A 14,622-nucleotide genomic window follows, 5' to 3' on the forward strand; every position below is an offset into this window, starting at 1 on the left:
ACTGCACTTGGGTTCTCAACCTCGCTAGTCTGACAAGCCAGACCCACATCAAGATGTTTGGTCTGGAAACTCACCATTGACAGCTCAATCCGAGGGGCGGGATATATGGTTATCTTTCAAACTCCCTCTACACGCGATAGGATAGCGCTACAACCAACCAGAGCAATGAAGGTGAAGCGGAGCTAGTTGTAAGATTAAACTTTCGCCGCATCCGGTCGGCAAAACTCAGAACACATCTTCCCTTTTTAAGAATGACTTCAGTGCTGTTCTTTGTTCTTTTCTCAGAGAAAAGCTTAACTCCAAGTCTTCCAGAGTCGCGGTCAAAGCTGATTTGAAAGACCGCCGTTCGCCAGCTTCTGTGTTTAAAAGAAGCACACAAGTGCAACTCCGCCGTCGTCATTATGTTAAGCCCCGCCCACTGACTCTATACACGATGTGATTGGCCCGACCAGAGTTTGGCGTTTACAGCTCAGAAGAGTATTGAGAGTTGCTAGACGACACTCGTGGCAGATTAGATTTGCTGCCACTAGGGTGCGTCTAGATTTCTATGCTACAACCTCGCCTCTCCAGTGGATAAATGTTACATTATGTTTTGAACCATGCTTTATACCTTTATTTAGCCATTTTTATTTTATTATTATCATTTTTTTAAATCAAACACAAAAAAGTGTGTATTTTTTATGATTAAAAAATTCCATTATTTTTTTTTGAAAAGGGTAATACTTAATTTTTATTGGCAAAATATTTTAGTTTGTCTTGGATATTTTTTTGAATATATCAGATAACATTTTAATCTGTCATATGGTCATGTTACAATGGGGTATATTGTCACATTTCACTTCCACTCTTTCAGGGTTCAAGATACAGTTTTTCTCGATTGCTTAAACACATTTCTTGAAACTATGCCTCATATTCTCAAAACTATAAACACAAATCCATAACGTCTCACCCAGTTTCCCAAACAACCTATTTTCAGGTCAAAATGAAGCTCTACACTCAAAACCATTCACTCTTGCTGAAAAACCAAACTTTGCCCTCAGACAAGACACACAAGCCCTCAAAATCACACACACTACATACAACATAGTCTAACACACTGGTGCAATAAATTCAAAACAACATTTTCAAAACTGGTAAGTTATGTTACTTGAGGTTCCCCTCCTCACAAACCTTTTCACATGATGAACAAAAGACACAACCAATGGATACATTGGCACATTTTTATTCATTCATTCATACTACACGGTACAAAAAAAAAAAAAAAATGTATTCCGCCTCAGCCTCCCGTCTTTGGTCTGGGTCAGGCCAGAGAATCTCATCTACATCACAGTCTATATTAGCCCTAGCCTGGCAGCGGGGGTAAAATCCTCTAGCATGCCTGATCCACCCCTGGCACGCATCTACTGACACATGGCTTGGACGAGGTGAACAAGCATATAAGGTTCTCGATCATACACTTTCCACTAGTGTTGTAGTCAAGACCACCTAAACCGAGACCAAGACCAAGACTTTGAAGGGCCGAGACCAAGACCAAGACTTTGAAGGGCCGAGACCGAGTCAAGACCAAGACCAGTGCATGTCCCCACACTTACAGTATGATAAAATGTGGAATATGCATATGATTGGCACTTCTCTTGTATGATCAACTAAACTGGCTCTAATTTCATCTGAGACTGCTTGTCTTCCTCCTCCTCCTCCTCCTCCTCCTCCTCCTCCTCCTCCTCCTCCTCCTCCTCCTCCTCCTCCTCCTCCTCCTCCTTCACCACATCCTCTTCCTCTCCCTCCTCCTTCACCATGTCCTCTTCCTCCTCCTTCACCACGTCCTCTTCCTCTCCCTCCTCCTTCACCACGTCCTCTTCCTCTCCCTCCTCCTTCACCATGTCCTCTTCCTCCTCCTTCACCACGTCCTCTTCCTCTCCCTCCTCCTTCACAATGTCCTCTTCCTCCTCCTTCACCACGTCCTCTTCCTCTCCCTCCTCCTTCACCATGTCCTCTTCCTCCTTCTTCACCACGTCCTCTTCCTCTCCCTCCTCCTTCACCACGTCCTCTTCCTCTCCCTCCTCCTTCACCACGTCCTCTTCCTCCTCCTTCACCACCCACGTCCTCTTCCTCTCCCTCCTTGAACTCTTCCTTCATTTCTTTGTGGATGCATTGTTCCAAAGCTCAAATGAACTGACTCTGGCACTTTTATGTATCTTGAAAGTTCTGATTGATGGGTGTTCAATTTTGACTCTTAGTGTTTTCACCTGGGTAATTGTGTGCTAATTGAGCTGAAACTATGCTGACTTGAGTGAACAATATTGAATGCTAGTGCTTTCTAAATGACCACATGGTCTAGGCAATGAGAAATTAAGGGATTTGTGTGTAGAGTTTTGCAGTGACAGTTCAACAAATCTGACTCATGTGTCAAAACAGGGAATAGTGTTTATAGTTTAGTGAAATGGGTGTGCTTTTTGATAAATGGCGTTATGGTTTTGAAATTTTAGTTCAAAAGCATGGTTATAGTGTTTAAGCAATTGAGAAAAACTGTAAAAGTATACAGTATATTTTTTATTTTTATTTTATTTTTTATTATTATTATTTTAATTACTATATCTTTACGACTGTTTTAACTATGCTTGTTTTTAAATTCTTTATTCGTCCATATGGTATTCTTTTTTTTCTCATGCATTTGTTACCACTATTTTAATTAATTTCTATGTAAAGCACTTTGAATTGCCATTGGGTATGAAATGTGCTATACAAATAAACTTGCCTTGCCTTGCCTTGCCTTACAGGTCCTTCTAAAAAAAATTGTTATTATTAAAATTATTATTTTCCATAATATAATGATAAAAATTAAACTTTCATATATTTTAGATTCATTGTACACCAACTGAAATATTTCAGGTCTTTTATTGTTTTAATACTGATGATTTTGGCATACAGCTCATGAAAACCCCAAATTCCTATCTCAAAAATTTTAATATATTTCATCCGACCAATAAAAGAAAAGTTTTTTTAATACAAAAAAAGTCAACCTTCAAATAATTATGTTCAGTTATGCACTCAATACTTGGTCAGGAATCCTTTTGCAGAAATGACTGCTTCAATGCGGCGTGGCATGGAGGCGATCAGCCTGTGGCACTGCTGAGGTGTTCTGGAGGCCCAGGATGCTTCGATAGCGGCCATAAGCTCATCCAGAGTGTTGGGTCTTGCGTCTCTCAACTTTCTCTTCACAATATCCCACAGATTCTCTATGGGGTTCAGGTCAGGAGAGTTGGCAGGCCAATTGAGCACAGTAATACCATGGTCAGTAAACCATTTACCAGTGGTTTTGGCACTGTGAGCAGGTGCCAGGTCGTGCTGAAAAACCAAATCTTCATCTCCAAAACTTCCGCTTCCCAGGACAAATTTTTTGAAACGCATCACTTTACAGAGCAATATCTATTTGGAATAGACTTTCTATCTCATCACGCAGAATTCAGAACAAATACAAATTTAAGAGGCCAGTAACCAAGGAACTGCTGCAAATAATCTAGTGCCAGCTGTAAATTGTCTTTTTTTCTTTCCTTCTTTTTTTTTTTCTCTTTCTCTCTTCTCTCTGAATGTAAGCGCAATGTTTGAATTATTTTTATTGTAATTTGTGTTGATTATTGTTTTGTGTGATTTTATGATGTGAATAATTTTAAAAGAGGACCCCAGGAAGATTAGCTGCCATTAAATGGGCCGCTAATGGGGATCCTAATAAAACAATAAAAAAATAAAAAAATAAAAAAAATTTCAGCAGATGGAAGCATGGAGTGCTCCAAAATCTCCTGATAGCTATCTGCATTGACCCTGCCCTTGATAAAACACAGTGGACCAACACCAGCAGCTGACATGGTACCCCAGACCATCACTGACTGTGGGGACTTGACACTGGACTTCAGGCATTTTGTCATTTCCTTCTCCCCAGTCTTCCTCCAGACTCTGGCACCTTGATTTCTGAATTACATGCAAAATTTGCTTTCATCCGAAAAAAGTACTTTGGACCACTGAGCAACAGTCCAGTGCTGCTTATCTGTAGCCTAAAAGTGGCTTGACCTGGGGAATACGGCACCTGTTGCCCATTTCCTGCACACGCCTGTGCACGGCGGCTCTGGATGTTTCTACTCCAGACTCAGTCCACTGCTTCCGCAGGTCCCCCAAGGTCTGGAATCGGTCCTTCTCCACAATCTTCCTCAGGATCCGGTCACCTCTTCTCGTTGTGCAGCGTTTTTTGCCACACTTTTTCCTTCCCACAGACTTCCCACTGAGGTGCCTTGATACAGCACTCTGGGAACAGCCTATTCGTTCAGAAATTTCTTTCTGTGTCTTACCCTCTCGCTTGAGGGTGTCATTGATGGCCTTCTGGACAGGGTCGGGTCGGCAGTCATACCTATGATTGCGGTTTTGAGTAATGAACCAGGCTGGGAGTTTTTAAAAGCCTCAGGAATCTTTTTACAAAATGTTTCTCCCATTGAAATTTCCATCTCGGATTGGTCTGATTAATCAAATAAACTGTATATTTTACAGTAAATTTTTAAAGTTTTTATTTGTACCTCTTTCTCAAATAAATTGTTCATATGCAACATTTTTGATGTCTCTGAATTTAATCCCAAATCTCTTTTATCTGTATGTTGTTGGTTAGTCAACATGATGCAAATTACTGTCACTGGCAACCACTCAAATTACATTACTGTGCCTGTGAGGTTAGTATATCATATTAATGGCACACACACAAGAAAAAAACACTTAACTTTTTTTGTTTTATTTGGTTTGCTCCTCAGTTGTAAGTTGCATTTGGTAAAGGAAAAAAATACATTTGAAGAAAAATTATTAGAAAAAAATACATTACAGACATGTATTAGGTATTTAGCAAATGTAGACGTCTAATGCATTACGTCTAACACAGATCTTTAGCCTGCTGAGTGAGTGTAAAGCAAAAGCAGAATCAGCAGTTTTCTAATCAGATGATCTTTCTGGTCAATGTGGAGAAAACTAGTTCTGTGACAGACAGAAACGCCATCTGAAAGATAAAAGACAAACCGCTATCAAATATTACAACTGAACATGTTTCTCTGATTATTTTAGACACTTTAAAGAAAATATTTTGCTAAAAGAAAAAAAGATTGGATAACTGTTTTATACACTTTAAAGACATACAAAATTTTAAATGTTGCTGAAGAATAAATCACAAAAATGAGAATTTGTTAAAAGAGCATTAATAACAAAACAACCAAATATAGAATAATTCTAGGAAGAGTATTCTGAAAGCTCATTTTAATAAGAACGTTTCAATACTAACGCGTCTCTCTGACTGTCTGTGGGCTTGTTCACTGTCAAAAAAAGAAAGGAAAACAGTTTTAGTTGTGTTTTATTTCATATGTAGTAGCTAAATGTTTATTTGTTAAACGTGATTTACCTTCTGCCTCAGTTACAGTGAGATGAACAGGGTTCAGTGCTTCTCCAGCGGAGCAGAAGTACCATCCAGAATCACTGAGTCTCAGTCCAGTCATCAGCACAGTGAAGGAGCTTCTCCCATCATCACTGATCTGGACTGATGAATTCTGGGATGTGTCAGTCCTCCCCACTGGGTAACAGCTCTGATCTTTATATCTGCACCACTGTTTGAGTTTATTCTGATATCCAGAACTGTAGAAACACTGGACACTGACATTACCATCTTCATGTCCAGATACACTGCTGCTCACCACAGACACATCAGGAACTGAACACACAGAGTCATTTGAGATTATAACACACACACACACACACACACACACACACACACACACACACACACACACACACACACACACACACACACACACACACACAAAATGCACACCAACACACACACACAAAACGCACACCAACACACACACACACACACACACACACACACACACACACACGCACACGTGTGTAAAGTCAGAGAATTAGACATTGTGCATAAAACAACTACAAAACCTCATACCAGACTGAACCTGGAGACGAAGCCCATTAGTGACATTCGGCTTTCCTCCAATCTCCACAACACAATTATAATCTCCATCGTGTTCTGAGCCCTGCAGGTTTCTGATAGTCACAGTAAAGAGACTCTGATCAGGATGATCAATTACTGTCAGATTCTCCTCTGTTGTGTCTGTGTATATTTTAGATTTAGTGATGTCTGAGAACCAGTATTTCTTCTGCGGTGGGTTTTTCTCATCATAATGACATGGGATGGTGACAGATCCTCCAGTCTTAATAGTTAATATATGATTTGACCAAGCAGTGTAGCATTCAACACCTAAACAAACACACAAAGCCTTATTATGTCCAGGATTAACAAAAAACATCAAACAAACACATCACAACATTTAATACTCACCTAAAATAATCCAAAACCCGACTGAAATGTAGAATATAGTTGTGTTTGCGTATGCGGCCATTGCGTTTGCTCTTGCTGATGTTTCCTGTATGAGGCTTTCACAGCAGCACAACTGCTCATCTTCCGCTTTCTGCCCTCATATGATCATAGAGAGAGGAGAAATGCTCTTAGGTGTCTTGTGCAACATTGATTAGGAGTGTACAGACTGAACATATTCATAAAATAAAGTGCAATCAATATTTTTTCCATTGTTTGATGTGTGTTTAGTATCAGTTATCAAAAGCATTAAAGTTTCAATTTGTGAATATTAGTAAATTACTCTGGTTTCTAAGCATGAACAACACTATTACAACATTTAAATTGATGTTAATTTCTGCATATAGTAAAACACAAGTATAAATTAACATTAATGTATTATGAACAAAAATGGAGGAACTACAAACAAATGTTTGATTATATAACCATACTTGAGTAATACAATTATTAATTGTAATGAATTAACTGAACATTATACAAAAAAAGTACAGTTTTATGTATGTGTTTATTCACTTATTCATACATCAGCATTGCAAGAATGTTGTTCTAAAGACTTTTTCTGTCAGCATTATGAAAACATTCATCAAGTACAAAAAACATCATAAGGATGTTCTGGAAATGTGCTCAAACGTTTCCTCTCAATGTTATGAGATTGTCAAAAACAACATCCTGAAGACAGTCTCTCAATATCATGAGAACACATATCAAATAATAGAAACGTCATTTATAAGATTTTACAGAACATTATAAACATTATGATCATTTTTTTTATCCAAACTTTAACCTTTACATAACACACATACTGTATATATCTAGTGCTGTCATTGATTTAAAACATTGGAGTTTTAAATTGTTTTTACATTGTAATAATTGTATTTAAAAGCATTTGCATGAATAAAAGTGTGATCATATAATTGAATGATAGGTAAAGGATGACAGAAAAAAACAGATGCTGCATTAACTGCGTTAAATATTTAACACGTTAAACTGAAAAAATACATGCAAATTTTGACAGCACTTATATTTATATATTCAGCCCAGAATACTGTTTTTAATATTAAGTAATTTAAGTATTTTTTACCACTAGAGGTCACTTATTCATTATTCCAAACAAGGCGTAGATTGATGACACTTTCCCTGTGTCCCAATTCGCATACTATCCATACTAAATAGTATTCGAAAATAGAATTAGTATGTCCCAAATCATAGTGAAAGAATCCAAAATAATCAAAGATATTTGATATATTTTTCTTTGAACAAATACATTTGTTTTACTGTGTTTCACCCCCCTCTCTCTTATCAGTGGGGCTGTTTGGGATTCCTAAAGACAAAGAGATGTTGAGGGCCTGTAGGCCAAATGTGTGCCACACCTGTAGTACAGTGGGGGAAGTTTGGTCTGATTGGTCAGTTTGAATGTCTCAGGGTTTCAGTCACATGGTCAAGGGATGGATAAAAGAAGATTGCAACGGTTGTGGGGTGTCTTTTTCTCTGGGGGTCTTTTTCCTCTGACGCTGTCTTTTTCTCTGGCTGTCTCTTCTAGGGGCCTTCTTTGGCTCTTCTCTTTGCTCTCTCTTTTTCTATCTTTCTATCTCTCACTATCTCTCAGGTAACATTCTACACATGCTGGGTACGATTAATGGTATAAGCTTATAATGGTATAAGTCACAGTAAAGCAACGCTCTCCCACATATTTTGCTATTGTAACTGCGCTTATTTCCGTCGTTGATATAAGTTGCAGTGGGTGGTTATAGACAAGAAATGTACAGTTTTCTACCATCACGCTGATAACGTTTCTTTAGTCGTTCGGCCACCCTGCAGTCAGAACCACTGTAGGCGATCCACCCTTACAGTAGTATGTTAAAAAGAGTATTCCAAAGATACCCGGATGGTTTACTATTTCCGCTCCGAATTCGAAGTACGGATCGATGCGCACTCTAACGGCTGATATCACCCACAACCCATTGCGAGTTGGATGAGGATTCGATTAGAACTACAAACGTGGATAAAAAGCGTTAAAAAACTACAAGTATGGTTAAGTAGAGAAGTTTAGATAAAGGGGTTTGAGTGGCCAACTATCAATATTTAACCTGACAAAAATATATTTATTCAGTGTTGTCCACATTATATTTCACCTGCAGCAGCATTGTAATCTTTTGTAAGGATCGTTTTGCCATTAACTTTTAAATGCATCATTATATTTAAACTGCAAACACATGAGTCTCTGCATTAAAGGTGCTCTATGTAGTATTTTTGCAGTTAAATATCCAAAAACCACTAGGCCAGTGTTATAGATTTTGTTCAGTTGAGTACCTACAATATCCCAAATGTTTCCAACTATTCTTAAATTGTGAGAAAATTGCTATTTTAACTAAGGACCGGGACATTTCAGCATAGCGTCTGAGGGAGTCGCCTGTCAATTGCGTCATATCTGCGCTACCCTCGGTTTCCAGTTTTATTTGGCAGGAGCGCTTTACTCTTAGCAGTGTGAACAAGTGAACGCACGGAGTAACGTCATAACATCATTTTCAACACACTTAAATGTATCTAATATGATAAACAGAGCTGCATTACCTCATAATCATAACCGGAAGAGCGAGCGTCCGGCGACTGTGTCCCGTCCCGTCATAATAAAAGTCCCGGTGTTCGCGAGCCGTGTGTTTGTTTAACAATCGCTCCAGCGGCCGTGCTCAGCTCCACAACACTCGGTCCTGCTCTGCTTCACACTACAGTAACGTTAATAACCGAATGCATGAACATGATTTCTGCTCGAGTCCTATTTTCCACCGGCTGTGAGGTGAAGAGCACATGTCCCAAGATGCTGCGCTCACACTTTGCGTCATCAAACTACGCATTTGTTTTGAATAGGCAGCCTTTAGTGGATGGAAAGTTGCATAGTGCAGCTTTAATGACCCACAAATGGCAGATCAACGTGCGGCTACATTTCTCTCTGATACAGTAGGAGATTAATCTGAATGTGGAGGATTTGAACTGTGACGAAGCTGACGATGATTGACAGGGCAGTTAAACGGTGATGAGATGCACGTAACTATAAGTGACAGAGTCCGTTAAAGATGGCGAAAGAGTATGTCCCGAAGCTTGCATACTTTACTGCTACACACTCAAAAGTATATACTTTTTCTTCACAAAAAGAGTACATACTTTTAGGACGTAGTATAAGTAGGCGAACTGGGACGCAGCATTTGATTTCCCAGAGCTTTTATTCTGCTGTAAACAAACTAGCTTCCGATACTTCTGGTCAGGTGAATGTCATGCCACTATTGAATTCATTTCACATTTGAAGTTTATTTGCCCATATCAATCTTTAAGCTATTAAGGAACTTAAATGTATTTGGCTTGCTGTCCGAAATTGAAAACAAACTTAACTCTGGTCACTTTATATATCAGACTGTCACTTCCTGTCTGCGTGGGTGCTTTGTGACTAGAATAAACTGCGATGTGGATTTCCTACTGCAAAACAGAAGTCTGCTAATGGCTTTTAACTGAGTTTCACAGAACCTGTTATTTAATGAAGTCCTTCAGGTCAATGTGGAGAACAGCCTGTGATCTCTAATTCTGTGACAGACAGAAAATCACGGGCCATCTGAAAAAAACTGTTGATATCTGGAATCCAAAGCAAAACTCAAACAAGAATAGACAAAACACCAATAATAAGCAAATCTGTACAATTCAAAAATTGTATTACAGTAGTATTTACAGTAGTTATTATTTTACCTTATGCAATTGAAGATACAAAGTACAGTCACTAACACAATTCTTTCTTCCTTTTTTCTTTGCGTTGTCCTGTTTACCGCAATATGATGTTTAGGTGATTGTTAAAGTACAGACTCGTTTATTATTGGTGTTTTGTCTATTCTTGTGTGAGATATGCTTTGCATTCCAGATATAAAAAAATATGGTTTTGTAATGTTAGAATTGCGTTTTATATCTTAATTATACCATTAGCAGGTGAACCTGAAAGAAACATTGAACAAAAAAAAAGAATTGTAGCGATATATCACATAATATTTTTCAGAGGATAGTTCAATCTGTAATTGTATTTTGTCCATCAGTAATTTTCTTTCAATTGCCCACACTCTTTATTAAATTAATAAATAAATCTACTGCGTACTTAGTCAGAGAAAACAATGATATTTTTTGGGAATGCAAAGATGTTTGCAAAAGCGTTATTTTGTGTAAATTTATTTTTAAATGAAAACTTTAAATGAAACTGTAATACAGTTCGTAGATGGGAAGGAAGGAGGCGGGAACCGGCGAACGTTCAACAACATTTATTCAAAATAAATAAACAAAACGAAAGTAAAACCGCGGGCAGCCCCTCACGGACGACTGCCCGCAAACACACAAAATAAAACGTGGGCAGCCCCTCACGGACGACTGCCCACTAACACAAACACAGGTAAAACAAAACTAAACATAAAGTCCAGGCCTGGTCCTCTCTCGTCTTCCGCAACCCTTGCTCCTCCTTTTATGCTCCCGTCAAATGGCCGCGAGACCGGTGTGCAATGCAGCTGGCGCTCGTCAACACTCATCACTGGCCCGCTCTCGCGGTCCCTCGCCCCGCTGCCTGTCACACCACATACCCCCATCGCCCCTCGCAGGCCGGGGGGCACTCCCGAGACTGCGCTCTACTCCCACCCCCCCTCCCGGGGGGGGGGCTGATCACGGCGGCCGCGGCACCTGGGGGTAAGGACAGAGAGGCGAGAGAAATGTAGTCGGGAGCACGAGGAGCCCACGAACGAGAGAGGGGAGAGAGGGAAAAAAGAAAGAAAGAGAAAAAAAAATTCTGGTCCGGTTCCCAGACACTGCCGAGAGGCCCTCCGCCTGCCGAGAGGCTCTTCCTCGCGGTGCTGTGCGATGGCACTGGACGCCTGGTGGGTCGATCCTCCTCCGCCCCCTGGTGGCCGGTGGTGACTCTTCCTTCTGAGGGACCCGGCAGCGAGCCCCGTGCTCCCTGCTCCTCCCCTATCAGGCGGATGGCAGCAGACTCCGGCTCACGCCAAGCGCGGCGACTCCTCCGCTCCCTCTCGGACGGCAGCCACCCCACCTCGACCCAGGGGCAGGGCAGCGAGGTCTCTGTCCCACCTTCCTCGCTCCAGCACCATCGCCTCGGGCAGCCCTCGCGGTCCTCATTCATCCGTGCTGCCCGACCTCCTCAGCACCGCAATCCTCCTCAGCAGCGAGGGCTCTTCGACAGCATGTCCCTCCTTCCCCCCGGGTTTTGGCACCACTGTAATACAGTTTGTAGATGGGAAGGAAGGAGGCGGGAACCGGCGAACGTTCAACAACATTTATTTCAAAATAAATAAACAAAACGAAAGTAAAACCGCGGGCAGCCCCTCACGGACGCCTGCCCGCAAACACAAACACACGTAAAACAAAACTAAACATAAACTCCAGGCCTGGTCCTCTCTCGTCTTCCGCAACCCTTGCTTCTCCTTTTATGCTCCCGTCAAATGGCCGCGAGACGAGACCGGTGTGCCATGCAGCTGGCGCTCGTCAACACTCATCACCGGCCCGCTCTCGCGGTCCCTCGCCCCGCTGCCTGTCACACCACAGAAACGATAACGTAATATTGCGTAATTATTTGGATTAAGGGTGTTGATAATGTTGTTTCTAATGGACGCGAGGCAAACTGAACAATCAAATTACACTTCAAATATTTTTTCCCCCAAAGTTAGTTTATGTCATTGAAGGCAGTTATAATCACGATGATTTCATTTCAAGTGTTCGTTTTTAAAATAAGTTTAGTTTTAGTTAGTTATCTGATGCTATAAAAACGGGGGGGTGACGTGATGACTGACAGCTGAGATCGACGTCTTCTCTGAGTGAAGTTGTCACTGAGGCACTAACAGAATTTTTTCGGGATTTTCGGGAGCAGATTAGAGCTTTAGCTTTAATTTTTACATTTCCATAACTGTTTATTTCACACAAACATAATTACTTGTTCTGCATCTGTGAGAGGGTGGGCGGGCGTTACTGTGCAGACTCGGTCCCAAGATGTCAGCGCCGTGCAGGCCGCCTGAAAGCTTCAAATCTGGCAAGCGGAAACGGATGATGTCGAGTCGTCCATATTTTTTTACGGTCTATGGACTGAACATGCGCTGGGAATCTATGCCGTGTGTGTGTGTGTGTGTGTGTGTGTGTGTGTGTGTGTGTGTGTGTGTGTGTGTGTGTCGTTGTTATGAGCTCATATCTCCTGTAACTGTTATTATGAAATGCTATAAAATCGCTTGCATGTTCAAATGATTTCCGTTCTCCATCCCGAGACGAATGTGAAATGTTGAATCGGATAATGCAGAGTGCTTTAGTGTAGTGCGATGTCTTTTGAAACCAGAAGCAATTTGATAATTTTGAGAGATTTTTGCTGCAATTATTTCTCACAAGAAAGTTTTCAAATGACTGATTTAAATGTGATAAGCTTTGGTGATTAATTTACTAATTAACATTTGTGGTAATTTCCCACTTTATAAACTCAAAACTTGTATAATTGTACTCATTCGCGTGCAATATACCCGCGCTAATATCAGACCGTGGTATCGATTTAATATCGGTACTTCGGTATTAGATTGTGGTACCATACCGAAGCCAAAATTGTGGTATCGAGCCATCCCTATACCTGCAGCGACTCCAGCCGATGGTGACATCATGTGCATACCTTAGAAAACCTGTTCTGAGACATACTTAGGACTGCGCATGCACATTAGCTGCTTTAGTCTGAAAAAGAAGCTTTTTAATGCTAGGCTATTTGAGCAGAAACCACATTTGTGACAGTTGAAATTTAATCACAGTCTTGATGAACTGCTTTGGAGAATTTGATGTTTCCCCATTCAAAGAGAAGCTACACTTTCATGACTGAAATAGCTGCCCGAGACGTTTCAAAAGGCAGCCAAGAAATGACTTGTCTTAAAGGGATAGTAAGAGGATTAAGTGAGCATGCAGAACTCTTGAATGCTGAATGGATTTAATTTAAAGCAAGACATAGATGCTATTTACATACACCAAGTGTCAAATACCGTAAAATTATTTGCCAATGTTTTTGATATTACAACTTTGCAATATTTTCTGAATGATTTATGCTTTTTAGGATCAATAATTTAAAAAACTAATTTGATTCATAACCCTTATGCAGTGAAATTAACAATCTTTTTTTCAGATTAAATCACTTGTTTTGCACATGGAAGTACTGTACTTACACGGTTTGACCACTAGGGACAGTAAATGATCAAATATACATTAAAATCTGGATTGAGATTTTCTTTGCTTTGAATTTGTAATGATGCATGGAACAAAAAAGTATATTAGCCCGTTTCAAGCCCTGTGGTGTTCATTCTTTTCTCAGGTGTTCAGTGCAGAACGTGCGCCTGTGATTAAGAGAATAAACAGTGAGATGAAATCACATGTTCAGTGTCTGTGTAAAACATCCTGTGATTATTGACTTCAACAAACCTAACATCTCACTGTTTGTGCACAGAGCTGTAGGTCACCTCGTCCTCCACAGATACTGGGCTGTGCTGGAGATATGGAAGAGGATTAAGAAGAATACTGATAATTACATTACAGTAAATCTCTGTTTGCGCATGTTCTTGTGAATTCACTTACTGCTTTAGTTTTAGGTCGTATTGTCACAGAGCTGTAAGTCACGTCATTCTCTGCATTCTCATCTACCACTGATGATGAACTGACATCGTTTCCCTGTGAATAATCATAAACACATCTGATTGTTCTGAGACTCAGATATGAGGTTTAACTCAAATTGTTTGTCATCTCAAACTTACTGCATCCCTGACTCCATCTCTGTTCACCTCAGTGATGTGAGTGTTATTTCTGTCTGTTAGTGAGAAAGCAAATTATGTTATCAGTCCTTCCATTGGAGAGTTCTTAGACATCATCATAAAGTTTTATAAATATGTGCAAAGCTTCTGGATGCACAACTGACCAAACACAAAGGGTACTTTCACACTAGCATTTTTGGTGAGCAACCGGGTTCGCTTGACATCAGTGTTTGATTCGTTTGAATGATGTGAACGCTGTAGTGAAACCATACCAGAGTCTGCATAAAAAGCGTGGTCTGGGGAGTATGGTTCATTTGAACTCTGGTATGGTTTGCTGCTGATATGAAAGCTATTGTTCTAAATCGTGGAAGTGAACCCAATTGATGGCGTATGATTCAATGTGTGTCCTTACTACTA

General features: G+C 40.3%; 1 protein-coding gene and 1 long non-coding RNA gene across 3 annotated transcripts in view; both read right to left on the minus strand.

Annotated features, from left to right (window-relative positions):
• LOC137089240 (polymeric immunoglobulin receptor-like) overlaps positions 1-6,495 on the minus strand; it is a 33,878-nt gene extending 27,383 nt beyond the window's left edge. For both annotated transcript variants that reach the window (XM_067452776.1, XM_067452773.1), the window contains exons 1-3: positions 6,377-6,495; positions 5,981-6,295; positions 5,426-5,731 (exon numbers count right to left, since the gene is read on the minus strand). In XM_067452776.1, the coding sequence (XP_067308877.1) occupies positions 5,426-5,731; positions 5,981-6,295; positions 6,377-6,437 (682 nt within the window). In that variant the 5' untranslated portion in view covers positions 6,438-6,495. The remainder of the gene's footprint in view (positions 1-5,425; positions 5,732-5,980; positions 6,296-6,376) is intronic.
• Positions 6,496-13,465: 6,970 nt separating this feature from the next.
• On the minus strand, positions 13,466-14,126 carry LOC137089756 (uncharacterized). The gene is made up of 3 exons (XR_010907783.1): positions 14,033-14,126; positions 13,880-13,944; positions 13,466-13,794 (listed from the first exon to the last, which is right to left on the minus strand). It is a non-coding gene; the product is annotated as an uncharacterized lncRNA (long non-coding RNA).
• Between the last annotated feature and the right edge of the window lie 496 nt (positions 14,127-14,622).

Source organism: Pseudorasbora parva, chromosome 9 (genome assembly GCF_024679245.1).
Source record: "Pseudorasbora parva isolate DD20220531a chromosome 9, ASM2467924v1, whole genome shotgun sequence".
Lineage (NCBI taxonomy): Eukaryota > Metazoa > Chordata > Actinopteri > Cypriniformes > Gobionidae > Pseudorasbora > Pseudorasbora parva.